Source organism: Coturnix japonica, chromosome 5 (assembly GCF_001577835.2).
Source record: "Coturnix japonica isolate 7356 chromosome 5, Coturnix japonica 2.1, whole genome shotgun sequence".
Classification (NCBI taxonomy): Eukaryota; Metazoa; Chordata; class Aves; order Galliformes; family Phasianidae; genus Coturnix; species Coturnix japonica.
Genome location: NC_029520.1, coordinates 13,914,089 through 13,936,420, shown reverse-complemented (window position 1 = coordinate 13,936,420; position 22,332 = coordinate 13,914,089). Strand labels below are relative to the sequence as shown.

At 43.6% G+C, this 22,332-nt stretch overlaps 3 protein-coding genes and 2 non-coding genes across 12 annotated transcripts in view; all 5 read right to left on the bottom strand.

Annotated features, from left to right (window-relative positions):
- The window catches only part of TRIM66 (tripartite motif containing 66), a 36,023-nt gene extending 32,537 nt beyond the window's left edge, over nt 1–3,486 (bottom strand). For both annotated transcript variants that reach the window (XM_015864101.1, XM_015864102.1), the window contains exon 1: nt 3,149–3,486. In XM_015864101.1, coding sequence (XP_015719587.1) covers nt 3,149–3,371 — 223 coding nt within the window. In that variant the 5' untranslated portion in view covers nt 3,372–3,486. The remainder of the gene's footprint in view (nt 1–3,148) is intronic.
- Nucleotides 3,487–5,608: 2,122 nt separating this feature from the next.
- Nucleotides 5,609–8,989, bottom strand: RPL27A (ribosomal protein L27a). Its single transcript, XM_015864106.2, has 5 exons — nt 8,654–8,989; nt 8,324–8,387; nt 7,723–7,798; nt 6,771–6,945; nt 5,609–5,799 (listed from the first exon to the last, which is right to left on the bottom strand). Exons 1-5 carry the CDS (start codon nt 8,654–8,656, stop codon nt 5,671–5,673), a joined length of 447 nt encoding a protein of 148 aa, XP_015719592.1. The 5' UTR covers nt 8,657–8,989; the 3' UTR covers nt 5,609–5,670.
- LOC116653560 lies at nt 6,358–6,489 on the bottom strand. The gene has a single exon (XR_004307659.1). It is a non-coding gene; the product is annotated as a small nucleolar RNA SNORA3/SNORA45 family (small nucleolar RNA).
- Nucleotides 7,264–7,395, bottom strand: LOC116653559. Its single transcript, XR_004307658.1, has one exon. It is a non-coding gene; the product is annotated as a small nucleolar RNA SNORA3/SNORA45 family (small nucleolar RNA).
- Nucleotides 8,990–9,517: 528 nt separating the features above from the next.
- The window catches only part of DENND2B (DENN domain containing 2B), a 140,831-nt gene continuing 128,016 nt past the window's right edge, over nt 9,518–22,332 (bottom strand). For all 7 annotated transcript variants that reach the window (XM_032445153.1, XM_015864089.2, XM_032445156.1 and 4 more), the window contains 6 exons: nt 14,086–14,263; nt 13,218–13,259; nt 12,155–12,266; nt 10,987–11,226; nt 10,762–10,848; nt 9,518–10,364 (listed from right to left, as the gene is read on the bottom strand). In XM_032445153.1, the coding sequence (XP_032301044.1) occupies nt 10,330–10,364; nt 10,762–10,848; nt 10,987–11,226; nt 12,155–12,266; nt 13,218–13,259; nt 14,086–14,263 (694 nt within the window). In that variant the 3' untranslated portion in view covers nt 9,518–10,329. The remainder of the gene's footprint in view (nt 10,365–10,761; nt 10,849–10,986; nt 11,227–12,154; nt 12,267–13,217; nt 13,260–14,085; nt 14,264–22,332) is intronic.

Sequence of the window (22,332 nt, the reverse complement as noted above, 5' to 3'; positions counted from 1 at the left end):
GAGCATCAGCTACAGCTCAAGCTGCAGGCGTAATTTACGCTTCCTTGGAGACCCAATTACAGGTTATAAGAAACAGTTCTGAGGACAACCTCCTGCTCTACAGCTTCATATTTATGTAACTAGCCCCCCGCTGTTTCACTTGCCCTTTGGATCAGGCATCTGAACAAGCACGTGAGAAGGGATGAGTAACCTTAAACACATTTTAGGATGACTAAATCAATATATTTTCAAGAGTGCCCGCTTTGGAATAACCTTTTTACTTTCCTTTTTTAGAAAGACATATTTAGTGTTAAGTGGACCTAATTAAAGCAAATCTGTGTTCTCCTTCAGAACTAATAGGAGCGATACATTGCATCACTTGCCCTGTGTGATTGCACCAAAACAATGTTATCTGGGGCATCAACACAGAACAGCTGTTAAGCCAAGAAGGCCAAATGGTACTCAACTCCAAGCCAAAATATGGACCACAGAACTCAGCAGAAGAGCATTTTGTCTTACACACAGACATAGTATAAGATAAAGCACTGTGTTGGTGCCTGGAGTCCTCTCTTATGCCAGCATACCATACTCCTTATGCCAGAACATCATTGTGAAAGTAAGTCTAGAGCCAGAGTCAGAGCTCACCACCATTAAAGCAACATCTTGAAGATGCCTCTGAGGTTAGTAAATGCAGGTATAGCCAACGCTTAGCCAAGTGTTGGACGTCCCTCACAGAAAGGCCTTTGCAATGGGGAATCTGCAGTTATACAAAACACCTCTCTTATAAGCAAAACCATGTATTTTCAGCCAGCAATAATAGAACACAGCCAGCTGATGTGTCATCAGCTGAAGCTGCATTTCTTTTATATTCTATTTTCTCTTATTTTATCTGTCCAGTTCGCATTTCTCTAACATGCAACCCCGCCACATCAGCTGGCATTGAGGCAAAAAACAAGGGAAGTGACACTGGCACACAGAAAGGTAAGTGCAAACATCTTAAAATCCTCTGCACAACATAAGCAACTGTTGGAGCCACATTTGCAAAGATCAAAGGTCAGGACCACTTATCTACGTCTCTTCATCATCTTAATGCTAACAACAATCAACAAGAAAACATCTTTATGTTTTAGTACTTAGTACTGCTTGTAATATGACATACTGAAACCCACAGATTGAAGTTTGCATTTGTACCAAATCTCAGACTGACTTCACATGGAAATTTATTCATTTTTTCCGTTCTTATGTTCTGCTTAAAGAATTTACAGTAAGTAAGAAATGCATTTTTCCTACAGGCAATATTTCACAGTTAGCTGAAGTGGTTTCACTGTTATTATGTTTAGAGACCATCATCAATGCATACATATGCTCACAATGCAAACTGGGTTGGTATTGTACTACCTGTAGATCAGCAAGAGTGCATATAAGATGAGCAATATCTGGTGTCATGCCATCAGAGGATTTCACAAATGTATCCTGGCTGACTCACAGTGGTTGCAGTTCCAGTCCCTAATTGAAGAGACACGGATGTTTTGGTTTTGCTGCTCTTGTTGCTTATACATGAACAGAATCTTTGCACCTGGTGTCTCACTTCACTTACAGTGGGTCATCATTGTGCACCATTTCTTTCCTCAACCATTTCTCTGATCTTGCTCTATATAGAATATATAGAATATAGAAATATAGAATTAGAAATGGACCAGTCTTTCTTCCAATCTGCCGTAGACAAGTATTTCCCAACCCACTCTCAGGTGCCCAATTAAACGTCTAATATTTTAATGACTCACGAGAACCCCCAGCTGCACTTCATCCAAGATCATCAAGCAGCTAAGTTCCTTTTTTCACTTTGCAAACAAAAACAAGGAGAGAGGAACAACGTAGATGTCAAATGAGCGCACAAAAATATAACGTAGTGTTTGTTTTCAACATCACTCTACTACAAAAGAGGTCCCTCATAGCTAAAGCCTGGTGCAAATGGGCATTTACAATTTCAAAGAGGCGTTTCCTGGAAATGACTGCTTTGCTCTGTCTGCTTCTCCCACCTTTATGCCTTTTCCTGTCTGCATCCTCCCACGAACAGCCTTCCTCCTTTGCCACTTAGCTATTCCCTTCTCCCTTTGTCTTCTGTGTTCTGCCAGCTTTTCAGCAGTCATCTCCTAGCACTATTTCCATTTGTTCTCAAACCTGAACATATCTAGTTTATATTCTCACATCAATGCAGATTATCACCACCTTAGGGAAAGTATCTTCTATTCCTGCATGTTTCTAAAATCTGCTTTAGAAGAGATAATAAATGATGCGATTTATTCATCTACAGTTCAAAGCCTGTGGAAATATAAGCAATCTATGTGCCTTTGCTCTCCTTATAAATTAGTAATGAGTTTGGAATGCTTCCCCATGGTAATTAAGCCTCATTCAGTTAAAATGACTGCATTCTGAGATGCAAGTCCCTTTTCATTCCAAAAAAAAAAAAGTTACATATTTTCTGTTAACAGCATCACAAGAAACTGTACAAAGAATTTCAGCACCGCAAAAGCTACAAAGCCCAGAATGCTTCTTGTCCTAGACAGCTTCAGGCAATTTGTTAGGGTGGGTACAGCGTATCCCTCAGTCATAAGTGCTCAGATAGAGTGAAACCACACTTAAAATGAGAACGAAAGGGAAGCGGCAGAGTTTCAGTGCACCACAATACCCATATTCTAATAACAATTGCTGTGCCCTCCAGTAAGTGCAAAAAATGTCAGTGTTTGCTGTGGTGCTTGCAGGGGGCAGGAGAGGGAGGAGGTATATCAACTCTAACCACAACCACTACCACAGAGAAGCCCAACGTGTCCAAAAGCTTAAATATTAATGCAGCCTAGCAACTACTTTCTTGCATTTCATTGTATGTTTTAAAGCAAAGCAAATATAAAGTCACACTTGGTAAATGAAAGCAAGACACTTCTGGAAAACATAATTGTTGCCTGTCTACATCATTTCTGTTCAAAGCAGTGCTGCTGGATTAAGAATGTGCTGAAGGAAGTTTTCCTCAGTCCACTCCTTGCTCACACACACCTTGAGTCTCATAGCTTATTCTTTCAAAGTAGCTACATAAAAGTGTTTCTCAAGCCATCTGTGTTTATAATACTGTATTACAACGCACCTAAGTCAATCTGAGGTTCTTAAACATTACCTTCATATAGAACTTGATGCCCAGTGGAAATGGGGCTGTATCCTTGAATCAGCTCTGGAAGGCAGTCCTTACAGAAGGAGTGAAGGCACGGCAGCATCCTGGGGTCTCTCCTGCACAGATCCCATTTGCACACCAAGCATTTCCTCAGCACATCCAGGGGCTCCACTGCCTCCGCTGGCTGAGGTTTGACATCAAAACCACGAAGGGTCACAAAATGGCTCATGGCAGCCCCTCGCTTCACAGAACACTTGATGGCTCAAGTGCAAACTAGAAGGCAGCAGTGGGATGCACGTCCTCAGAAACAACACTCGGTCCCTTTGAAGAAAGAGGAAGTTCCTTGCAGCTAAAAAATCACATAACCAGCTTTACACACACAAAAATAAAACCAACAAAAAAGAATATCTTTGCAGATTGTTGTGCAGGAAAATGTGGTTTCAGGTTTACAAACCATGATCCCGCTCTCTCTCTATATAACTTGCAGCCTTTGTAAAAAACCAAAGTAATCTGTTCTATTGATCTCCTCACAAAGCTGATATCGGGCTGAACTGTCACACGCTGTACATTTCCTGCTAGAAGCACTGAAACCGTGCAATAAAAAATGTTGATATTCTCTGATTGCTTTTATAATTTCACCTCGGTATTTTAGAGATTGCAGGTAAAGCAAACAAATACAACCATAACTGATCATACCCCCACCATTTCAGCAATGCCCATTAGAAAGCTGCCTTGATGGATGTAATGTAACTTCTGCTGAGCTTCTTAGAAATCTAATAAAAATGCACTTTGCAGTGATCAAATTTCACCTGTCCAGATGAACACAGATCAGGTTATAGAGCAAATTGGAACATTCTGCAAGCAGGACAGCATTTCCTCTGCCAACGTAAGCTCCTCAAGGTGAACTGAGTACTCTGCACATCATATACCATCCTTGATTTTCAAATGCACAGAGATGTCCAGATACAGCCTGCAATGAGAAACTTTCGCAAGTTGCATCCAAGAAAGAAAAGCAAGCAGTCTTATCTCCTTTGGGAGCAGCCCTCTGGCTCACTGAATCCCTTGGAGTGGTGGCCTTCCTGCCAGCAGTATGAACTTACAGCTGTCTCCAGATCTCCCCAGCACAGAAGAGCAGACGTCTCAGAAGTCCACAAAGTTATTCTGGTTTCTTTTGGTTTTGCTATTAAAGCATTGTATCCTGAAATCATCACTTGTCAAACTACTTTAGAAAAAGTGGACCGTATGCCCATATCATCCTTTGTTCCAAAGATCAACAACTATGAAAAGGTAGGTATCCATCAACGTTACTGAAAGAACTTCAACAAATTGAAACCTTACCACTGAAACACAACTGCAGCATCCAAGCAACCGGTCTGTTTGGAAATGAGCTGTGGTGACTGTACCTGTACTTAAGTAACAGATGTTACAAAAGCGCTTATTTACAGAATAGTATCACAGAATCATTTGAGTTGGGAGGGAGGGACTCTAAAAAGCCACGTAGTCCAACTCCCCAGCAATGAGTAGGGACACCTGCAGCTGTCAGGTGCCCTAAGCCTGATCTTGAGTGTCTCCAGTATCCACACATCTGGCCATTACACATGCTCATTTTTCAGAGGCAAATGCTGTTAGGGCAGCACAGCTTCTTGGCTTGCACCATCCTCATTTCTTGCAAGCACCACTGCTTAGACAACAAACCAGATCCTACAAAATCATGCAACACCTGTGATATGAAGTTGAGGTCTTAGACTACCACATTGTTAGTCAAAGAAATCACAGGCCAGGACCAAAGCACAAGCAGAGAATCGCTGCAAACACAAAACCAGATACTGGGATGAGCTGTACTGCCATGAAGACCAGACAAGCGGCTGAATGAGTAGAAGCAGGTTCCTTACTCTTTTAGTTTATGCTTTTTCCTAACACGAGAAATTATACAGAAGCATTTTGGTAGAATGGAGAAGGAAGATTGTGAGAAAAGTGTTAAGTGAATTTAGTCACATTCATAAAAACAGGTGGTAAGAAGCAGTGAAGTTATGACTTACCCCAGCCTCTTATCCTCCAAACATTCCCCAGATGTTCTGGGCTATTTCGGAGATACACCCAAGAAACAGGCTCCAGGGTAATCAGGCAGCAAAACCAGCCCAAGCTTACACATGAAGGACCGAGCCTGATTGCTGTGCCACCCTGAGGCACTGTGGCCCCAAGCTTGTGCCCAACAGCTGCCCAACCCTCAGGGGGAGAGTGGGTTGTGGTAACCTCCTTGCCTGACAAAAAGGGTAGCCAAAGTACATTGCTACTTTGTGAAGATAACATAGGAGGTACTTCTTAAGTGCCAAACGCTGGCACTGTAACCAGGCAGTTCCAAATCACTATAAGCATCAGTCAAACCACTGCACAGAACAGCCAGAAATAACTACAGAGACAAGACTCAACATGAACAGCATACAGCAAGTAAAAGTCAGAAAATTCTATAAATCAACACATTTTACACATTGGTCTTTATTCAAAAGGTTTGAATAAAACAAAGGCCTTTATGCCACGAGCACACAGGCACCACCAACTTCTTTGATCTTCTCCTCCGCTCTTCGACTGAAGAACTTTGCTTTCACAATTACAGGCTGTTTGGGCAGCTTGCCCTTGCCCAGGACTTTGTAGTAACCCTAGAAAGATTAAAGGAAAACAACAAAAAAGACAACATTTAGTGTTTGAGATCAATTTCCAGGCACTTCCATTCTGTATTTCAGCATATGCACGTAAAGACCAGAACTATGATAATCACTGTGACCTCATTCATCTCTTAATATAAGACTGGAAAAAGTTGGCAAAATATATCCTGCATGAGCTAGTGCAGTTGCATTTGTTCAGAGAAGTAGAAACTACGAGGTGATTACGCTTATTAACTTAGAACATCTGAAGCTGTTATCTTCCCAAAACCACATACAGAAAACACTGCCGAGTCCTGTAAAGAAGCTGCCAACCACTTCCCACTTTTCCAAAGGACAGAGCAGCTGGCTGCGTTGCTACAGCTAACTACTACCCACTTACACCTGGCCTACACGCTTTACATCAGACCTCTGCTGGAATCCCCTCATTTCACTCCTGTCCTTTGCATTAAAAGGACAATGGTGGCATAAAGCCTTTAAAGCCTGTTAGAAGTGGCACAACTGGCCAACAAAGAGGCATCTGAGATGCAGATCATACCTGCTTGACAAAGTAGTTACTGTCACTGATTTGGTGGCTGACTAAGATATGAGGTATCATAGCCAGTGAATGAGGATCAGTATTTTCTATCTGAGAACGATAGCACACCAGAACAACAGAACATGTAAAGATGTGACTCTATTCTCAGTGTTCTGGCTTCCTCTAAGTGAGAGCAGCACTATCATGTTTTCATACGCGCCTCTGGTAATTAAACAACCTTCTGCCATCTTCCAAATAAAGGGTAGTTGTTCCTATATTACCACCATAAGCACTAGTTTACCTACTGATATGCTAAGATACACAACTCCACGTTTACAATCATTCAGGCACTGCAATTCATTTGCAGTTTACCCTTTTATTCTGAGACACAAAGCTAAGTTACATGTTAAATGAGCAGGAACTGCAAACTTGAATCTTAGCAGAAACTTACTGAGCGCACAACATCGATGACTGGGGCCATTCCAGCCGGGTTTTTTGCATAATTGAGTCTTGTCTGTTCAGTTACAAGGGTCCATAGTTTATCCAAATTGACAGTGGGACAGAACTTTTGGTTCCTCTTCAAGTGATAGTGCCTCATACCTACTTTTCCAAAGTAGCCAGGGTGACTGTGAATTAAAATGTTTCTTGTTAGATCACACTTTTAATTCATCCTGAACAGGCAGGATTTTAACACTGAAACAAGGATCTTTACTTGCTCAGAGTAATCAAAAAGCTTTAAATAATTATTTCACTTTTGCATTATACACGGAGCATTCAACTGTAATAATTACTGCTATCCAAACCAGGGGAAAATTATTTCTGTTCTGCCTTGAACTCACAATTTAATCTTCCCCATGGTGTGTCTGGCCCGATCCTGTATCTCCCTGGTGAAAATCAGCTCAGTGAATGCAGGCAAGACTGCACTGCACAAGGTGCTCCAGAGCTCCTGTCACTAATCCGGTGACTGACCGAGACAAGAACGGTCACAGCCAGTGAATAAAGATTAGTAATTACTATTCGAGTGCTTTAGCACATCGGGACAACAGGCACTGTCCAGACGTGACTCTAGACTCGGCATTAAGACAATGACTCTCACTCCCTATGGCAGGCAGCTAAACAGCAGCTTTCATTTATATATCATAATCGTAGTCATAGTATCACAGTCTCGTGGGGGTTGGAAGGGACCTTAGAGATCATTGAGTCCAACCCCCGGGATTCGAGCCCTGTGTAGCAGAGCGGCACTTCTACCACTTGCACCACAGGGGGGATTTGAACCCAGGGCCTCCGGTGTTGCAAGGCGGCATTCCTACCACTGCGCCACCGGGGCACACAATTGTAATGTAATTGCTTCTACCTCAGAAAGGTGCATTTTTTGTTAGTACAAACTTAAAGCGTTCGCTTACTATTTATCAAAGTTAATCCTGTGATGGTGCATACCACCAGCATTACCGCGGCCTCCAGGATGCTTCCTGTGTTTGCCTAAAAAGAAAAATTCAATTCGTTACAGCAAGAAAACGAAACATAATGCACGAACTTAGGGCCACAATTAAGTGCCAGCTTTAGCTAATTGGTCTGCGGTCTTACACCATCCTCTGCATACAGAATCACAGAATGACCCGGGTTGGAAGGGACCTCAAGGATCATGTAGTTCCAACCCCCCTGCCTGGCAGGGCCACCAAACATACACCTTTACTACATCAGGTTGCCCAGGGCCCCGTCCAACCTGGTCTTGAACACCTCCAAGGACGGGGCATCCACAACCTCCCTGGGCAGCCTGTTCCAGGGCCTAACCACTCTCCTAATAATCTAGTAAGCTTTAGCTAATTACTCTGCAGTCTTACACCGTCCTCTGCATACGCAAGACAAGACTAGGCAGAGCATCTACCCGCACGTTTAAGAAGCCAACCCAGCCCTGTTCTCAGGCCATATGTACCCAGCTCACCCCGCAGAACCCGGTATAAAGCCCCGCACCCTCGGTCCCCTCGCCTCGCAGCCCCCACTCACCGACGCGGCCGTGCCCGTGGCTGACGTGTCCCCTCAGCTTCCTGGTCTTCCTCAGTCTGGAGGGCTGCGAGGGAGCGAGAGCGGCCATGAGCAGCACGGCTGTGAGCGGAACCAGGGGGCCCCACCCGCACAGCGCCCCGCGTGCTCGGCCGCCATCGTGGCCCGGGCCCGCCGGCAGCCCCACCTCGCCTCAATCCCCATTTGACCCCATCCCGTCCCATTGCATCCCGAGCAGGACACGGGCAAGGAGAAGCCCCGCTCATTTCGCCCCCTTCCCGGCCACGTCCCTCAGCGAGGGGGGGCGAGTGGAGGCGGCCGCGCAGCACTCACCATCTTGTCGGCGTGAGGGACGGCAGAGAAAGAACGCAGCTCTCGCGAGACCTGCGGAAGGCACGGCCGGAAGCAGCCAAACCTCGCGAGAATTTGCAGAGGCTCCCGCAGATGGCGTCAAGCCTCGCGAGAGCCCGCGCTAAAATGGCGGCGCTGCACGCGGGGAAGGGGGGGGCACCGTTATTTGATGTACACTCTCAGAGCAACGGTGTATATACGAGTGTGAGGGAGGCGAGGGAAAAAGGAAACGACTTCACCTTTTCAGTAAAGAAACCCTCGCTTTTGCTCTATGAGGCTGATAGCAAACCAGAACCACTGACAGGTTCGGAATTGCGCGAGCCTCAAAGCCAGCAGGGAGCATGGAAAGCAGCTGGGAGCTCAGAAGAAACGAGAGCAAACCCCCTTATCTCCGCCTCCCCCCCTCCCCAGCCCCTCCTCTACCCCCTCCCTCACCAGCTGTTCTGATTCTATTTAAGCCATTGAACCGAGGCAGTGCCAAAGCAGTCTGAAAACACCACCGTGTGATCGTGGATTCATAGAATCACGGAGCTTGGAAGGACCACTAAGATCCATCTAAGCCAGCCAGCAACCCCCCCCCACTCCACCACCACCACCACGTCCACTCACCGCAGCCCTCCCTGGCTCCAGAGCACTTCAAGGGATGGCAACCCCACCTTCAGGAAGTCTAGGAGCAAGTATGATAATGTACAAAGCCAGAAAGGGATTTCCTTCTAGCCCACTCGAAGAAAAAAAAAAAAAAAATGAACTCCTTGGTACTATAAAATGCCTTAGCTCTAGCTGAAAACATGAAGTAGAATTAAAAACACTTTATGTCACAAAATAGCAAACTTAGTGAAAGACAGATTCGTAACAACCATTTTGTGTTTTAATTGCAAATTCACATTCACAAGTTCCTCTAGTCCTGTACCCACAAAGCATCAGAAGTACACAAAGACTATAAAACAGGTATATTTACACGGTTTATTGGGAACCATACATACATACATGAGGAAAGGACGTACTGTACCTACACGTTGCAGCTTGCATGTCAAAGAACGGAGCTCTCCTCACAGTTAACAGTCTTAGTGCAGAATGGATTACAAGGAGTTTACTGACCAGCGTTCAAACCAAGTGGAAGCTTTGTATTGTGAACCAAGTACCTTATTATCAAGTTACTTTCTTACTTCGATTTTAAAATTAATGAGAAAGAAAAGGAGGAAAAAAACAATACCAACTCTGCCACACGAAGCCAGCCCTCGCACACACAACCTCTGCCATGGACCCACGAGTCCATTTGTGACCACAGTACTCAGGCATCAGTGTAGTTCTCACAAACATCCCCTGAAGTCAGTGGTTCTGCTGAGAGCCGCACGCAGTCAGCTACTCATCTTTGCACCAAGCATAACTCAACTCATACTAAGAAAGCACCTGTTATTCTCAGGAATATACAAATATTTACCACAGTTTTCTTTGCTCATTACAAAATCAGTTACAAAAGCTTATAGCACAGTATTTACAAATCCCATCCAAATACACGGATGCTCTGTAACAGCATGGGCAATCACTCAAAGCTGCAGTCAGCTTTTGTCATTCTCCCACATCGAGGTCTGCAGCTGCAGGTGTCCCAAGCACAGTGTCATACGTAGTCTTTGGGTTGGTGGTTCAGCAGAAAGGGATCAGTTCTTCTTGTGAAGGAACTTCATTTTATTTCCTAAAGAAAATGCACCAGCAGTCACTTTTTCACATCCTGGAAAAGCCAACTGCAATCAGAACTTATTTAACGAATGGGTGTAATTTGCAATGTAATTGTTTAACACCAGTAGGGAGAGACAACCAACAAAATACTTACTAGTCAACAATTTTTTCTTCAATTATGTTTGCAAATGAAACGTTTGGAATTGGAAATGAGATGAAAATGTCTCACAAAGACCGTAATGAAGTCTGACTTTAAGTATGTTTTCACTGTATTCTTTTGATATTTCCCATCCCATACCTACACCTCTGGTTATCTGATTTCACCTCAAAGATATATTTACGTTTTTTAAATAAAATAACACAGAAGCCATGTGAAAATTAATTCCAAAAATAATTATACACAGTTTGCTCACCAAGGCCTCGCAGAAACTTGTTCATTCCACTTTGTTCAGTGTCCGGAAGCTCTTCCAAATACTGTTCAACCCTCTGCTCAAAGAGGCCTACGGAAGAGGGGAGAAAACTGAGCCAGAAAGCACTGTGCCGAAGGGGATCCCTCCGTCCCCTTCCTCTGATGCTGCTTCCTCTCGCCGCCCCTTGGCTCTGCCCCCTTTGCGGCACTAAGCCGTCTGCACCCTTACCTTTTGCCCTGCATTTTCTCAGTTCTCTGTCCTGGATGAAACCAGCGAACATTTGGGATTCCATGAACACTTCCAAGAAGCGGCGGATGCTCTTGGAGGCCACAGATTTACGGAATGCCTCCCTTTGGAAGACACGCTCTCCTTTTTCATTCTGGGTTAGGAACAGGGAATAATGGCCAACTGTCTCCACAAAGAATCGGATAAAAACCTCAGACACTAATCCATTCAGGGTGTTACACTCTGCAAAATAAGGCAGCAATAAGACACCACAATCAGCTGCTGCAGCTCTCAGCACTGTCCCCATCCCGGGCTGGGCACCGTCATCCAGTCGTTTACTGATGCTATGGTGATGAGAGAAAGGAGTTGTGCAGCTCCTTTGCAGCCCTGTAACTGATGTTTTGTAACCAAGAATCAACAAGAAATACAAATCCTCAGGATACAGCTCAGAAAATTAAGAACTTTGTGGGTGAAGTGTCAAAATGATAGCTGTGATTTTAAATCTGAATTACTCTTTACTTAACAAACTTCTGTGCAGATCTAAGAATTGAAATGCTTGCTTGGAGGATAATAAACCTATACACTAAAACACATCCAGAAGTATATGTTGTAGAATTTAGGTTTTTACCACTACTGAGATGTTAAATAGTTTTACATATGTAAAGCAAAGATGAGTAGAAATGAATTTTAGAAGCTGAATAGAGTCCTCCCTCATAACTGTAAACCACGGGTGGTTATGTTCACCCTGGACTCTTTTTATAACTGCTGGAGAGAAATGTGAATTTCCCAAGGCAGTTCAACCCCTCCAGCACTGAAACCACTTTCTGAGGTACCTGCTGCTCTCCCCAAAGATACTGAGAGCCAACAGCATACTCACCCCTCAGCACGTATAGTTATTCAGGATTGAATCAGAGCCAAGTTAAGTACAACCTCTTCATTAAAGGCTTAAAACTACTCACAGAAGTGTGTTTCACTTACAAAGATATCAAAATAGATTGCTGGTAATGTATTGCTATTGTGCTGATGCTATCAGTCCCATTCCTTGTGCATTCGGAGACTGTCTTTGATACTGCACATTGTATCTGAGTACTGGAGTCCATCTTTCTTTCTCCTGGGTGGAAACTAACAACACTATGTACATGGCTGTTTATGAGTTTCCAAATGAGCTTACCATCATCTGAATCACTATCTGAGTCTTGATTTATCAGTTCACTCTTTCTCTCTAGAGCCTGCTCCAGAGCAGCTTGCAGCTTTCTAGGTAATAGTGTGTCTTCATCATCCATCTGACAGAGGAAGAAAACATCCTTAAATCACATTCATTTTGTGCAGCAACTACAGCAGTTAATTTTGCACAGTTTAAGGTTCAGAGGAAAAGCATTTTGCATCAGCAACTGTCATGCCTACATAAACGAAATAACAATAAAACCCTGTGTGCAGCTATCATGCATTTCTAAACAGAGTTTCTTGTCACTCTTAATGAGATTGAAGCCAGAAAAGATAATCCAAAGAGCAAAGGGAAGATCTGCATGCTTGTAATCAGCTCTTCACATGACAAAGAGTCCAAATAGTTGTTTTACTGAATACGCATCATGCGAAGATCAGCCACATGTACATACAGCAGCTCTAGTTGCTTTTATTTAACTTCAGTTCTTAGCAGTTGCTTTAACTTATATCCTAGCACATCTTACTTCCTGGGCTTTTGCCTCATTGCTCTCTTCATTTATTAAATGTTTGTTCAGCAAGTGAGCAGACATAGGAATATTCATAGGAATATTCACACCCATATTTTCCAGGGAATCGTACAAGAAAATGGATCCACCTTGCCTACTGGTGGATACTTCCAAAATTACCAAGTGCCACATTTTGACCTGCCTATTCACAACCCTTCTCACAGCACACTCAGCCATTCCCCATGCTTCCTCTCCCACTCAGAGACTTCTCTTCTTTGTGATTTTTGTCCTTTTCACCTAGAGCAGTGAGTTTTCTTACTCGATGCAATTTTTGAATGTTTTCTTTGCATTGCCAATACAGTTATTGGCTTCTTTAACAGCTGCAATTCCCTTCGGATACCTGAAGACCCTGATGCTAATCTGAGTTGAAACAGAAAACGAGCTTTTTTTCCAGTGTCTTGCCCACTGCATAGTTCCTATGATCTGATGATTTGAAACAAGCAATTTAACATAGAACTAAACAGGTTGCTAAAATATGTGGCAACATTTCAAGCTGTACTTTACCTGTCTGATGAATCGATCCGATCCCAGGTTGACCATCAGAGCCTGAAGAAAGGAAATATCATTGTGAAACATATCTTAAGAGACAGAAAACATTCATTTAGCCTGCTTTCTAATGGAGAAGGATCATCTGAATGGTCCCAAGCCTCATCACAGATCAAATTCCTACAGCGAAAACAGTTATAAAGGAGGTTACAAGAGATGAAGTTCTTTCTGTAGAACCGAAGTCTGATTTAACATAGATCTGTAAATATGTACAAAAGAAGAGCTGGGCAGATTCTTTTTTGTTTGTTTGTTTTACACCTTAGCATGTTATTAATTTTTGCTAATGAGTTGTTGAAAAGTATCTCAGGGAGTGGGTTAAAGAAAATAGTGCTGGCTGAGGCAGCGCAGCTTCTGGAGGGCAAGGGTGTGACATGCCTATGCTAATGGAGCAGTGAAGCTGTGAGAAGTAGCTGGGATGTGGGAGAACAATGTTAGGAGTGTGGGAGGAAAACGGCAGAGATTTACAAAAGCCTGCAGCACAGAGTGCCTTGCAAATGTACACAGAGAGAGAGAGTGAGAAAGAGAAGAGTGTGGCCTTCAGGATTTTGGTGGTGCTTTACTGGAACAACTGAGGAAGCGCAACTCTCATTTGATTTCCCATACAGTGTTAGCAAAGCCTTAAAAGTTACACTCCCACCAACAAAACCAAACCTTAAAGTATGCACAACTGCTATTAGCATTAACCAGTGTCATAGCAGCTTGCATTTTGTGATTTTGTTGTGACAGGTACAACACAAACGTAAGAAGGACTGAGAAGCAAGCAGCAGCCTCTCTCCAGGCCAGGCCAGCTTTACTCCTGGCAAACAATTCTAATGCCAGCTCCTACCTCCTCCACAGGCAGCTCCTTCAGCTTGGGCAGAGAGCTGGAAAGCAGGCCCACCAGGAAGGGCGTAGGGCAGCACACGATGTCAATCATGGACGAGGGCAGAACAGGGATGAAGGTGTGCTGCCAGGAGAAGGGGTACAGCAGGGCCACCACGGCGTGTGAGCAGCTGGAGAGGGTGCTGAGGAGAGAGGATGTTTTCATGTCAAGCACTGACAAACAAACAAGAGACAGCAAAGGGAAAAACTAAACACTGAAACAAAGTATGCTAAAGAAAAATGACTAAATCAGATAAAAACAAGATAAACAAACAAAGCAGAACCAAAACATCTAACCACGCAACAATAATACATTCTGATGGACTTTAGACCAACTGTTGTGATAATGGTATTAACCCTGTTCAGAAAAGTACTCTGAGGAACCCACGCACTAAGGCTTCAATCCACCATCCCTCCCGCTACCAAACCCTATTCCCTTTTACAGTCACATGGTTCCCAAACATTAAAAATAAAGGAGCCTCATTACCAGGCCAGTTTGAGCAGCAGGGGAATAGAGGCATGCTCTCTGTTACACAGCTTCAATTTTGGGCTGCATTACAGCATCTCCTTCTTGCAGGCAGAAGATGACAGAAATTTGGACTGTAACCCAGCTCAGCATGACCGAGCTAATTTTCTCACAGTGCAAACTTCTGCTGTGCTTAATGTAGCCACAAAGAACTATAAATAACTAATAACTTCAGAGCTGTTGTTGCTTGAGAATGCCGAGAGGAAACGCCGATTTCTTCACTGCAAGTCTTACTGGAAACTTAAGGGGGCATCAGACTTCCACTGGAATAGCTCCCAGAAGCACTTCTAGTTATGGATTATGCCAGAAGAAAGGCTTTGCCCGTTTGTTCCTGTCAGTGATTAACTTTTAAAGATTGCTGAAGGGGAAAAGTGAGAATTAGAAGAGGTACAGAGAAGTTTGGGGAGCAGCAAATGCATGCCTTTTTAGCCTGTTGTTGGCTGGTTTGTTTCATTTATTTGATACTTAATTTAAGATCTGTCAATTACAGGGTGCTTTCATAACTTATGTAGCCTGAAACAGGTCCTGCACATAGTGGGGGGGTTGAAACTGGATGATCATTATGATCCTTTTACCCAGGCCATTCTATGATTCTATCATTCTATGAAAAATCAGCAAATTGGAGAAATACATCATCTTAGAGCATGTGGGGTGCTGTCATTGACTCATGCTTTGGTCCTACAAGTATGGGTGACAGCAAGCATAATGCTGTGCTTCAGAAGAGCTGTGGGGCGCAGTGCAGGCTCCCAGCACAATTCTCAAGCATGCTTTTAATGACGCTGCGGCATTTTGAGCTGCAACCAATTTGGTCTTCTTACACAGCTGACTCAAAGAAGAGCCACGTTGAGCTAAAAGCAGGAATACAAACATTCTTCTAACATTCGGTTAATATTTTTCTCCTTTCTGTAGAATGCCCTTTTGTAACTTGCTGCTTTACACGCAGAGCTGTGACGTAAATCAGCCCCTGCATCCTCCCTGAGTGCTATTCCCACGCCAGGGGAGGACACTGGGTTCTCCTTCAGAGCTCTCCCAGGGGGCGGATGGGGCCTAGAGCAGCTGAGCACAGCACGTGGCAGCACCCTGCTCCATGGCATCCTGTGGGTCACGCTGCTGCCCTTGTCAGCTCCTCCTGAGCGTGGTAGGGCTCTGCACATCCATTTAGCAAAATTCAGCCTCAGAAAATGGTTTCCTGTGAGATATCTCAGGCTGACCGTGCAGAAAACACTCACTGTGAGCACCACACCCCCCAGAACAGCAGACTTTTCTCTCTCACGCCGAGGTTAGAAGGACTTGAAGACCGATGGAACCAAATTCTTACACGTACAAAGCATCTGTGTACATCTGTGTACATTCTTACATGTACAAAGCATCCTTCCACAGCTGGAAGGATTCCCCCTTAGAAAGGATACGCATCTCCCACTTCAGTGTGTCGTTTTCACATTCTGCAAGGTCACCTTCAGAAATGACACCCATAAGGGAACTTTAAACCTCTGCCATACGGTTCCAATCCTCTCAAAAGGGTATTATTCATGAAAAGCATATCTAGTAAATGAAAATAAAAATAAAGCCCAACCTGGAAACAAGTCCACTCTACTTTTTCCTTTCAAGCTGTGCAACACGTGCGCTGTCCCAACTGTTCTTGATCAAGAAACATGAAGTAAATTAAGATGGCTTATTTTCTCCAAGGTGTGTGAACCCCACAAAGTAAAGCAACAGAATGGCCACAGAATATTTTCAGAATATTCTCATTTTTAATAGATCAAGGTAGTTTTGATGATGATGAAAGTACTGACATGATGTCGTACAGCATTATTAACGCATGAGTCTATCAGTAATGATAGGAAATTAGAGATTTTTTTCCTTTATAACTTTAGAACCTGATGAATCTTTTCAGGTATGGAACGGCTATGTCATCATCAAAGCAGCTACTGAAGAACTGATGTGATAACACTGCATCTTCCCCGCTCAAAGTTGACTTCTCCTCTGCGGTACTTTGCTTTACAAACTGTTTTCCTGTGGCAGCACACAGAAGTTTTCCCTGTTGCATACTTGGCTATGGAGACCCACTCAGACCAAGAACTGAGGCACAAGAGTTTCAGATATGGCCACGACTCAGCTGAATTGTGGGGACTGCTGGTGGACATGGATAGCATCCATGTCAAAAACAAATTAACTTGAATCCACTTTGACCATTAATAGAATAAAGGTAATTAACTTCTGGGTCAGTTCAACAAATATCCCCAAATTCAGGCTATCTTAAAAAGTAATCATCAATATATTACCATAGAACAATCACCATATTCTCAGAAACACAGCCGCTGCTGTTGAACAGTAAACGGATGCTGTGCTGGCTGCAGGGAGCGCTGCCAGTGCCAATGCCAGCTCTGGATGTGCCTGCTTCAAAAGACCAGAGCTCTTTGTGTGCTGCAAGTCATCAACTCTCACAAAATATTAAAGTCATATTCAGTTACACATGCTGGAAATATTCCACACATACACTTGACAACTCCCTTTCCTTTATTCTAACAGCCAAAGATTGTATTCCTTCCTACTCCTCCATCCACCACCTACAGTTCCTCCGTGGCAAAACCATTTATCCAACACTTCCTTCATGCATCCCTCATCACCTCCCCAGATCTTAGCTTAACTCCAGCCTCTGAGAGAAGACAAAGTCTGTGACAACTTTGCAATGGTCTGGGAGGTTTGCAAAGAACTCTGTAAAGAGTTCTGGGAAAAGACCACAAAGCCAAGAATTTGGCCAGTCTCCTTCACCACACACAGACTGCAGAGACAGAGGACAAAACAAAGAGCTGGAAAGGCATCAAATAAAGAGAACATGGCAGTGACAATTGTAGCAGATTGCTGTAGTTTAGATGAGAGATGGACTGTGGGATTCCTGTCGCTGGGCAGACAGCCTTGGGAGAACTGCACTGTGCCAGATGCAATGCACAGCTGAACACTGGAAAAGGAACAGTTTCTCTTAGGACTAAATAACAGCAGCAGTTTCACTCTGGTGGATAAGTCCAACGAATAGCATCAGAGGCAAGGCATAAATCAAAATATATCAGCATCATGAGGGACAGTGACCACATTGCAGCATTGCTGCTTTTAAAGGAAGCCTTTGAAGATCTCTGGGCTGCCTGAAGAGCTGGGTGATGACAGGGAGATGTTACTGCTTTCTTTCTGCTCCCCAGCATGGCTGCTTTGCTCCAGTACACTGCTTGGCCCTCAGAACCCTTGTTCTGCAGCTGCATGCACCAGTCTGTGGCTCATGCTTCACGCCCTGGTCTGCTGTGTTTGAGGGCCTGCATTTCAACAGCCCATCAAACAGGCCAGGCATGGACACAACTCAGGAGAATTCAAGAACAAGTCACTGATAGAGCAGTGCAGGAAATTTCCAGTTTCCTAATTTGTGTGAAATAGTCAGGCATACTACATATGCAAAATTATTACTGCATGATTCTCATTTACCCAATGAAGGCTGTTTAAAAGGGGGGAAAACAGCTGGATTTCCCCTCTTCTGACTCAAACCAAATGAAGCGTTTTTGCAGCTTTTTAGCTAGATCTGTCCCATTAACATTTCAAAACTTCTGTAAAACTGTAAACTTCTGTATCTACAGAAGAGAAGGAGGTGATGGAACAATCTGGCTGTGCGGCTGTGGCCATGAAAAAATGCCCCGAGTCACGAATGGGTACGTGCAAACACAGGCACAGTGAACAAAAGCTTCATTCAGAGGCAGAGTCAGATACAGGGGGAACTGGGGAGGCATGACAGAAGATGACTGCAGGATGTGTAAGGGATAACCTTCTGGCCAGGGAAAATATGAAGCAAGAAATACCTTTGTGCTTGTAACTCAATACTGAAGCCAAGCTGAAATACAAATGTTTGAGAAGTGAAGCTGTCACAGGTAACTCAGTGCTTATTAAAGATTAAAGGATGTCTCTATGTGTTCACATGTAAGGCCTGCAGTTACTGAGGGGCCAGGAGACCTGCCTGTTCGTAGCACTGCTTTCTTCTGATTGGCACTGTGTTCATGTGATTAGGATTCAAAATTTAACTTCTTGTCTCTGACAAGATGGTTTCAGATTCACAGGCAATCACTGCTGTGTTAACAATATGACAGATGTAAAGTAGAATGAGGAATTTTCCTAGATAGTAACAAAGGGAAAAAAAAAAAAAAAAAAAAAAAAAAGCAGTCCCAACACCTTAATTCTTCTTCTTCAAAAGCTATATAAAGAGAATTTGTCTAAATCCTCTTGCTGGAAGCTAGAGACCAAATTGGGAAAACATTGCAACTAACAGCCAGATGGTTATTGCACCAGTAAGTAATCCAGGAGACAGCATGGTACTCTTCTTATGCCATTCCTTTTCATGGGAAAGTAGACGGGGAAGAGAATTTTGTTGCATAAATCAGAAGTGGGAAAGTGAGCTTTAGTCAAAGCCTGAAGTCACCTGACTAAACATCACTGGAAACTAGAACAGGAGGAAAAGGAAAATTTTACAAGCTTATTGTACCCTTCTTGTAATATGGTATATTAATAAATGCCATCAAAGTTCACTGTGTACTAAAAATGCCATTATTATCCTTCTTTTCTATGGGACCATGGAATCTTAAACAAGACTCCCTCCCCAAGGAGCTGGTTGAGTCACCATCCCTGGATGTGTTTAAAAACCATTTGGATGTGGTGCTCAGGGACATGATTTAGCAGAGGGTCGTTAGAGTTAGGGTAGCATGGTTGGGTTGTAGTTGGACTTCATGATCTTTATGGTCTTTTCCAACCTGAGCAATTCTGTAATTCTATGATTAAGACAGACTTAGCAAGTTCATTTTGTTTCTCAGGCTCTCTCTTCCACCTGACATGTTTCCTGAGAAGTTACATTAGAAATATTCTCAATGCACAGCTGTCCCACTGCCATCAGTCATCACAGAATCAGAATGCCAGATTGGTACCTCTTCAAGTAGTACAAAAATAAGTACCTCTTGAGAAGGAAGAACAGAGTGCAAAAAATCTCTCTCAAAAGTCTTTAGAGACATCTTTTCTAGTTGCCTTGAACCACCAATTTCACATCACATTAAACACATTCTAGCACTTAGGTGGTAAGACAAGGCACTCTGCATCTGGCAGGACTGGGCTGCATACAAACATCATACTCAAAGAAGATTACAACTAAGAAAGCAAGCAGAATACCAAGCAATTGGAGCTACATCAAGACAAATAATCGCATACTTTATAAAGGGTTTAAGAGTTTTGAGACTTAAAGTATCCATGTTACTAATTTTTAGTGGTATTTCATTGTACTAGCAGACACACTGATATTCTTGCTTCATATCATATTGGGCATGATTACATATGGGATAATCATACAAGTGATGGTGCCTTTCGCTGCAGGAATTAGTGGAAGAAATTTCCTAACTTGTGCTCAGCATGTCAGACAGCACAATAATCCTGACCACCTTCAGGAAGCCCTTAATGATCTTTGGAAAAAACATGTGGATAATGGGGGAATAACTTTTGCTTGAGGCAAAGAGTTGAACTTCTGGCTCAATAAAGGGCTGTGCCAGATTTGACCAAAAGAATACACAGCTGGATCTTCTGCATCCTGTCCTAAGAAAAGGTACAGATCAGATAGAGATTGGACACAGTAAACTCTCCCTTAAAAAAATAAAAAAAAAAAAATAAGAGGAAGAAGAAAGGAAAGGAGAAGGGAAAGGAAAGGAGAAGGGAAAGGAAAGGAGAAGGGAAGGGGAAGGGAAAGGGAAAGGGGAAGGGGAAGGGGAAGGGGAAGGGGAAGGGGAAGGGGAAGGGGAAGGGGAAGGGGGGGAAGGGGAAGGGGAAGGGGAAGGGGAAGGGAGGGGAAGGCGGAAGGGGGAAGGGGAAGGGAAAGGGGAAGGGGAAAGGGAAGGAAGGGGAAGGGGAAGGGGAAGGGGAAGGGAAGGGAAGGGGAAGGGGAAAGGGGAAGGGGAAGGGGGAAGGGGAAGGGGAAGGGGAGGGGAAGGGGAAGGGGAAGGAAAGGAAAGGAAAGGAAAGGAAAGGAAAGGAAAGGAAAGGAAAAGAAAAGAAAAGAAAAGAAAAGAAAAGAAAAGAAAAGAAAAGAAAAGAAAAGAAAAGAAAAGAAAAGAAAAGAAAAGAAAAGAAAAGAAAAAAGGTTTCTGGCGAGTATATTTGCTGTCAAGTTCACTTCAGTGCTTTTTGTGGAGTTTTGTTGTGACATGGGAAGTAAAAGTTAATCTTTATTACTGGCCAGAGTTCACAATCTGTTTGCTGAGCACACTTTCCCTCTTTGTCTCAACATGCATTTTTTACCTTTTAACCTGCAGGCTGGCAGATTTCACAAGTTTTATGATATAGCAGCTACTGGAAAGGAGCAGCCAGCACATGAGCCTAGTAAGGCCCCACTCACTACCATGATTAGCTTGTGAGAATTGTATCCTACCTTAATTATGTGATAATAAGAAGAAATAGGGAATGAGACTCCACCTTATTAGCCTGCCCAAAATTTTAGCTACTCTTTCTTTTCTATTTGACCTCACTACAGAGCTGAGAAATAATAGTTTACTCTTACTACTAAGCAAATGCTGCCACATCTCCTATTTGAATTCTCACAACTTGAGCTACAAGACCAAAAGCATCTCTAATACAGTTTTTCTAAGTAGGCATTGGGAGACTGCGATCAGGCTGCCCTGTAACTGCTAAATGTGCTGCTTCCTAGTGTGAGCTTGTGGCCTCCGAGACAACAGATTCAAATAAGAGGACAAGCGTCAGTATTCTCTGAACATAACAAGGCCAGTCCTAAACCATCTCTGTGCATGAGATTATGAAAATACCATTGTTTATTCCTAAAGCCTTTGCACTTGTGTACAAGTACACTCTGCTCCATTTTTGCTCCTCAAAGTTAACAGAGACATGCCTGCGGGGTGACTTCCTGCAAGTATTTACATATTTATGCTTCTGATCTGAATTAGTCAGTTTTTCTGTCTGGAGTCTGACCTTTGGTCAGGTCTGAGACCTGCCTGAACTTTCCAGTTGTGTTGGAATAAATTCCTCCTGGAAGTCCCAAATATTTCAGGAAAGGACACAGAGGTTTTTACCCTTAATAGCTGTAAAGTCCTCCCATCTCATAAGTGCCTATAGCTTCTTCCCACAACAGTTCCTCTTGGCTTGATGGGGTGAGTGCTGCAAAGGAGGGCTGTCTGGGGCTGGGGGTCACCAGGTGACAGACTGCTGGTCTGTGTCACACCAGGTTGCCCCATATGGTCCAGGGGAAGAGAGTAGGCAGAGGGACAGAGGAACAGGAAATCTCTTCTGGGAGAGATGGAGTCAACTGCAGTCATCCCTAAGGGAAGAAGACACTGATGTGCAGAGTCTGAAGCTGCCCTGAAGTTCACTATCACAACAACCATTACTGCCTTATCCTTGTTTACTCAAGCCTCTTTTGCACATGTGTAAAACTTGTGTGTTTATTTATGGACTGCCCGAGACACTGTAAACTCACCTGGCTCACACCAACCTGAAGTGCACCCAGCCCAGTCATGTTGCCCAGCCCCAGCTCCCTGCCCTACCCTGACCCAGAATGAGAATTCCTACTGCAACCAGCCTGAGGGCCTGATTGGTTTGGAGAAACTGCAAAATGAATAATCCCTACTGCGTCTGAGCTGGCACAGCATTCTGCGTGAAGGAGGGCAT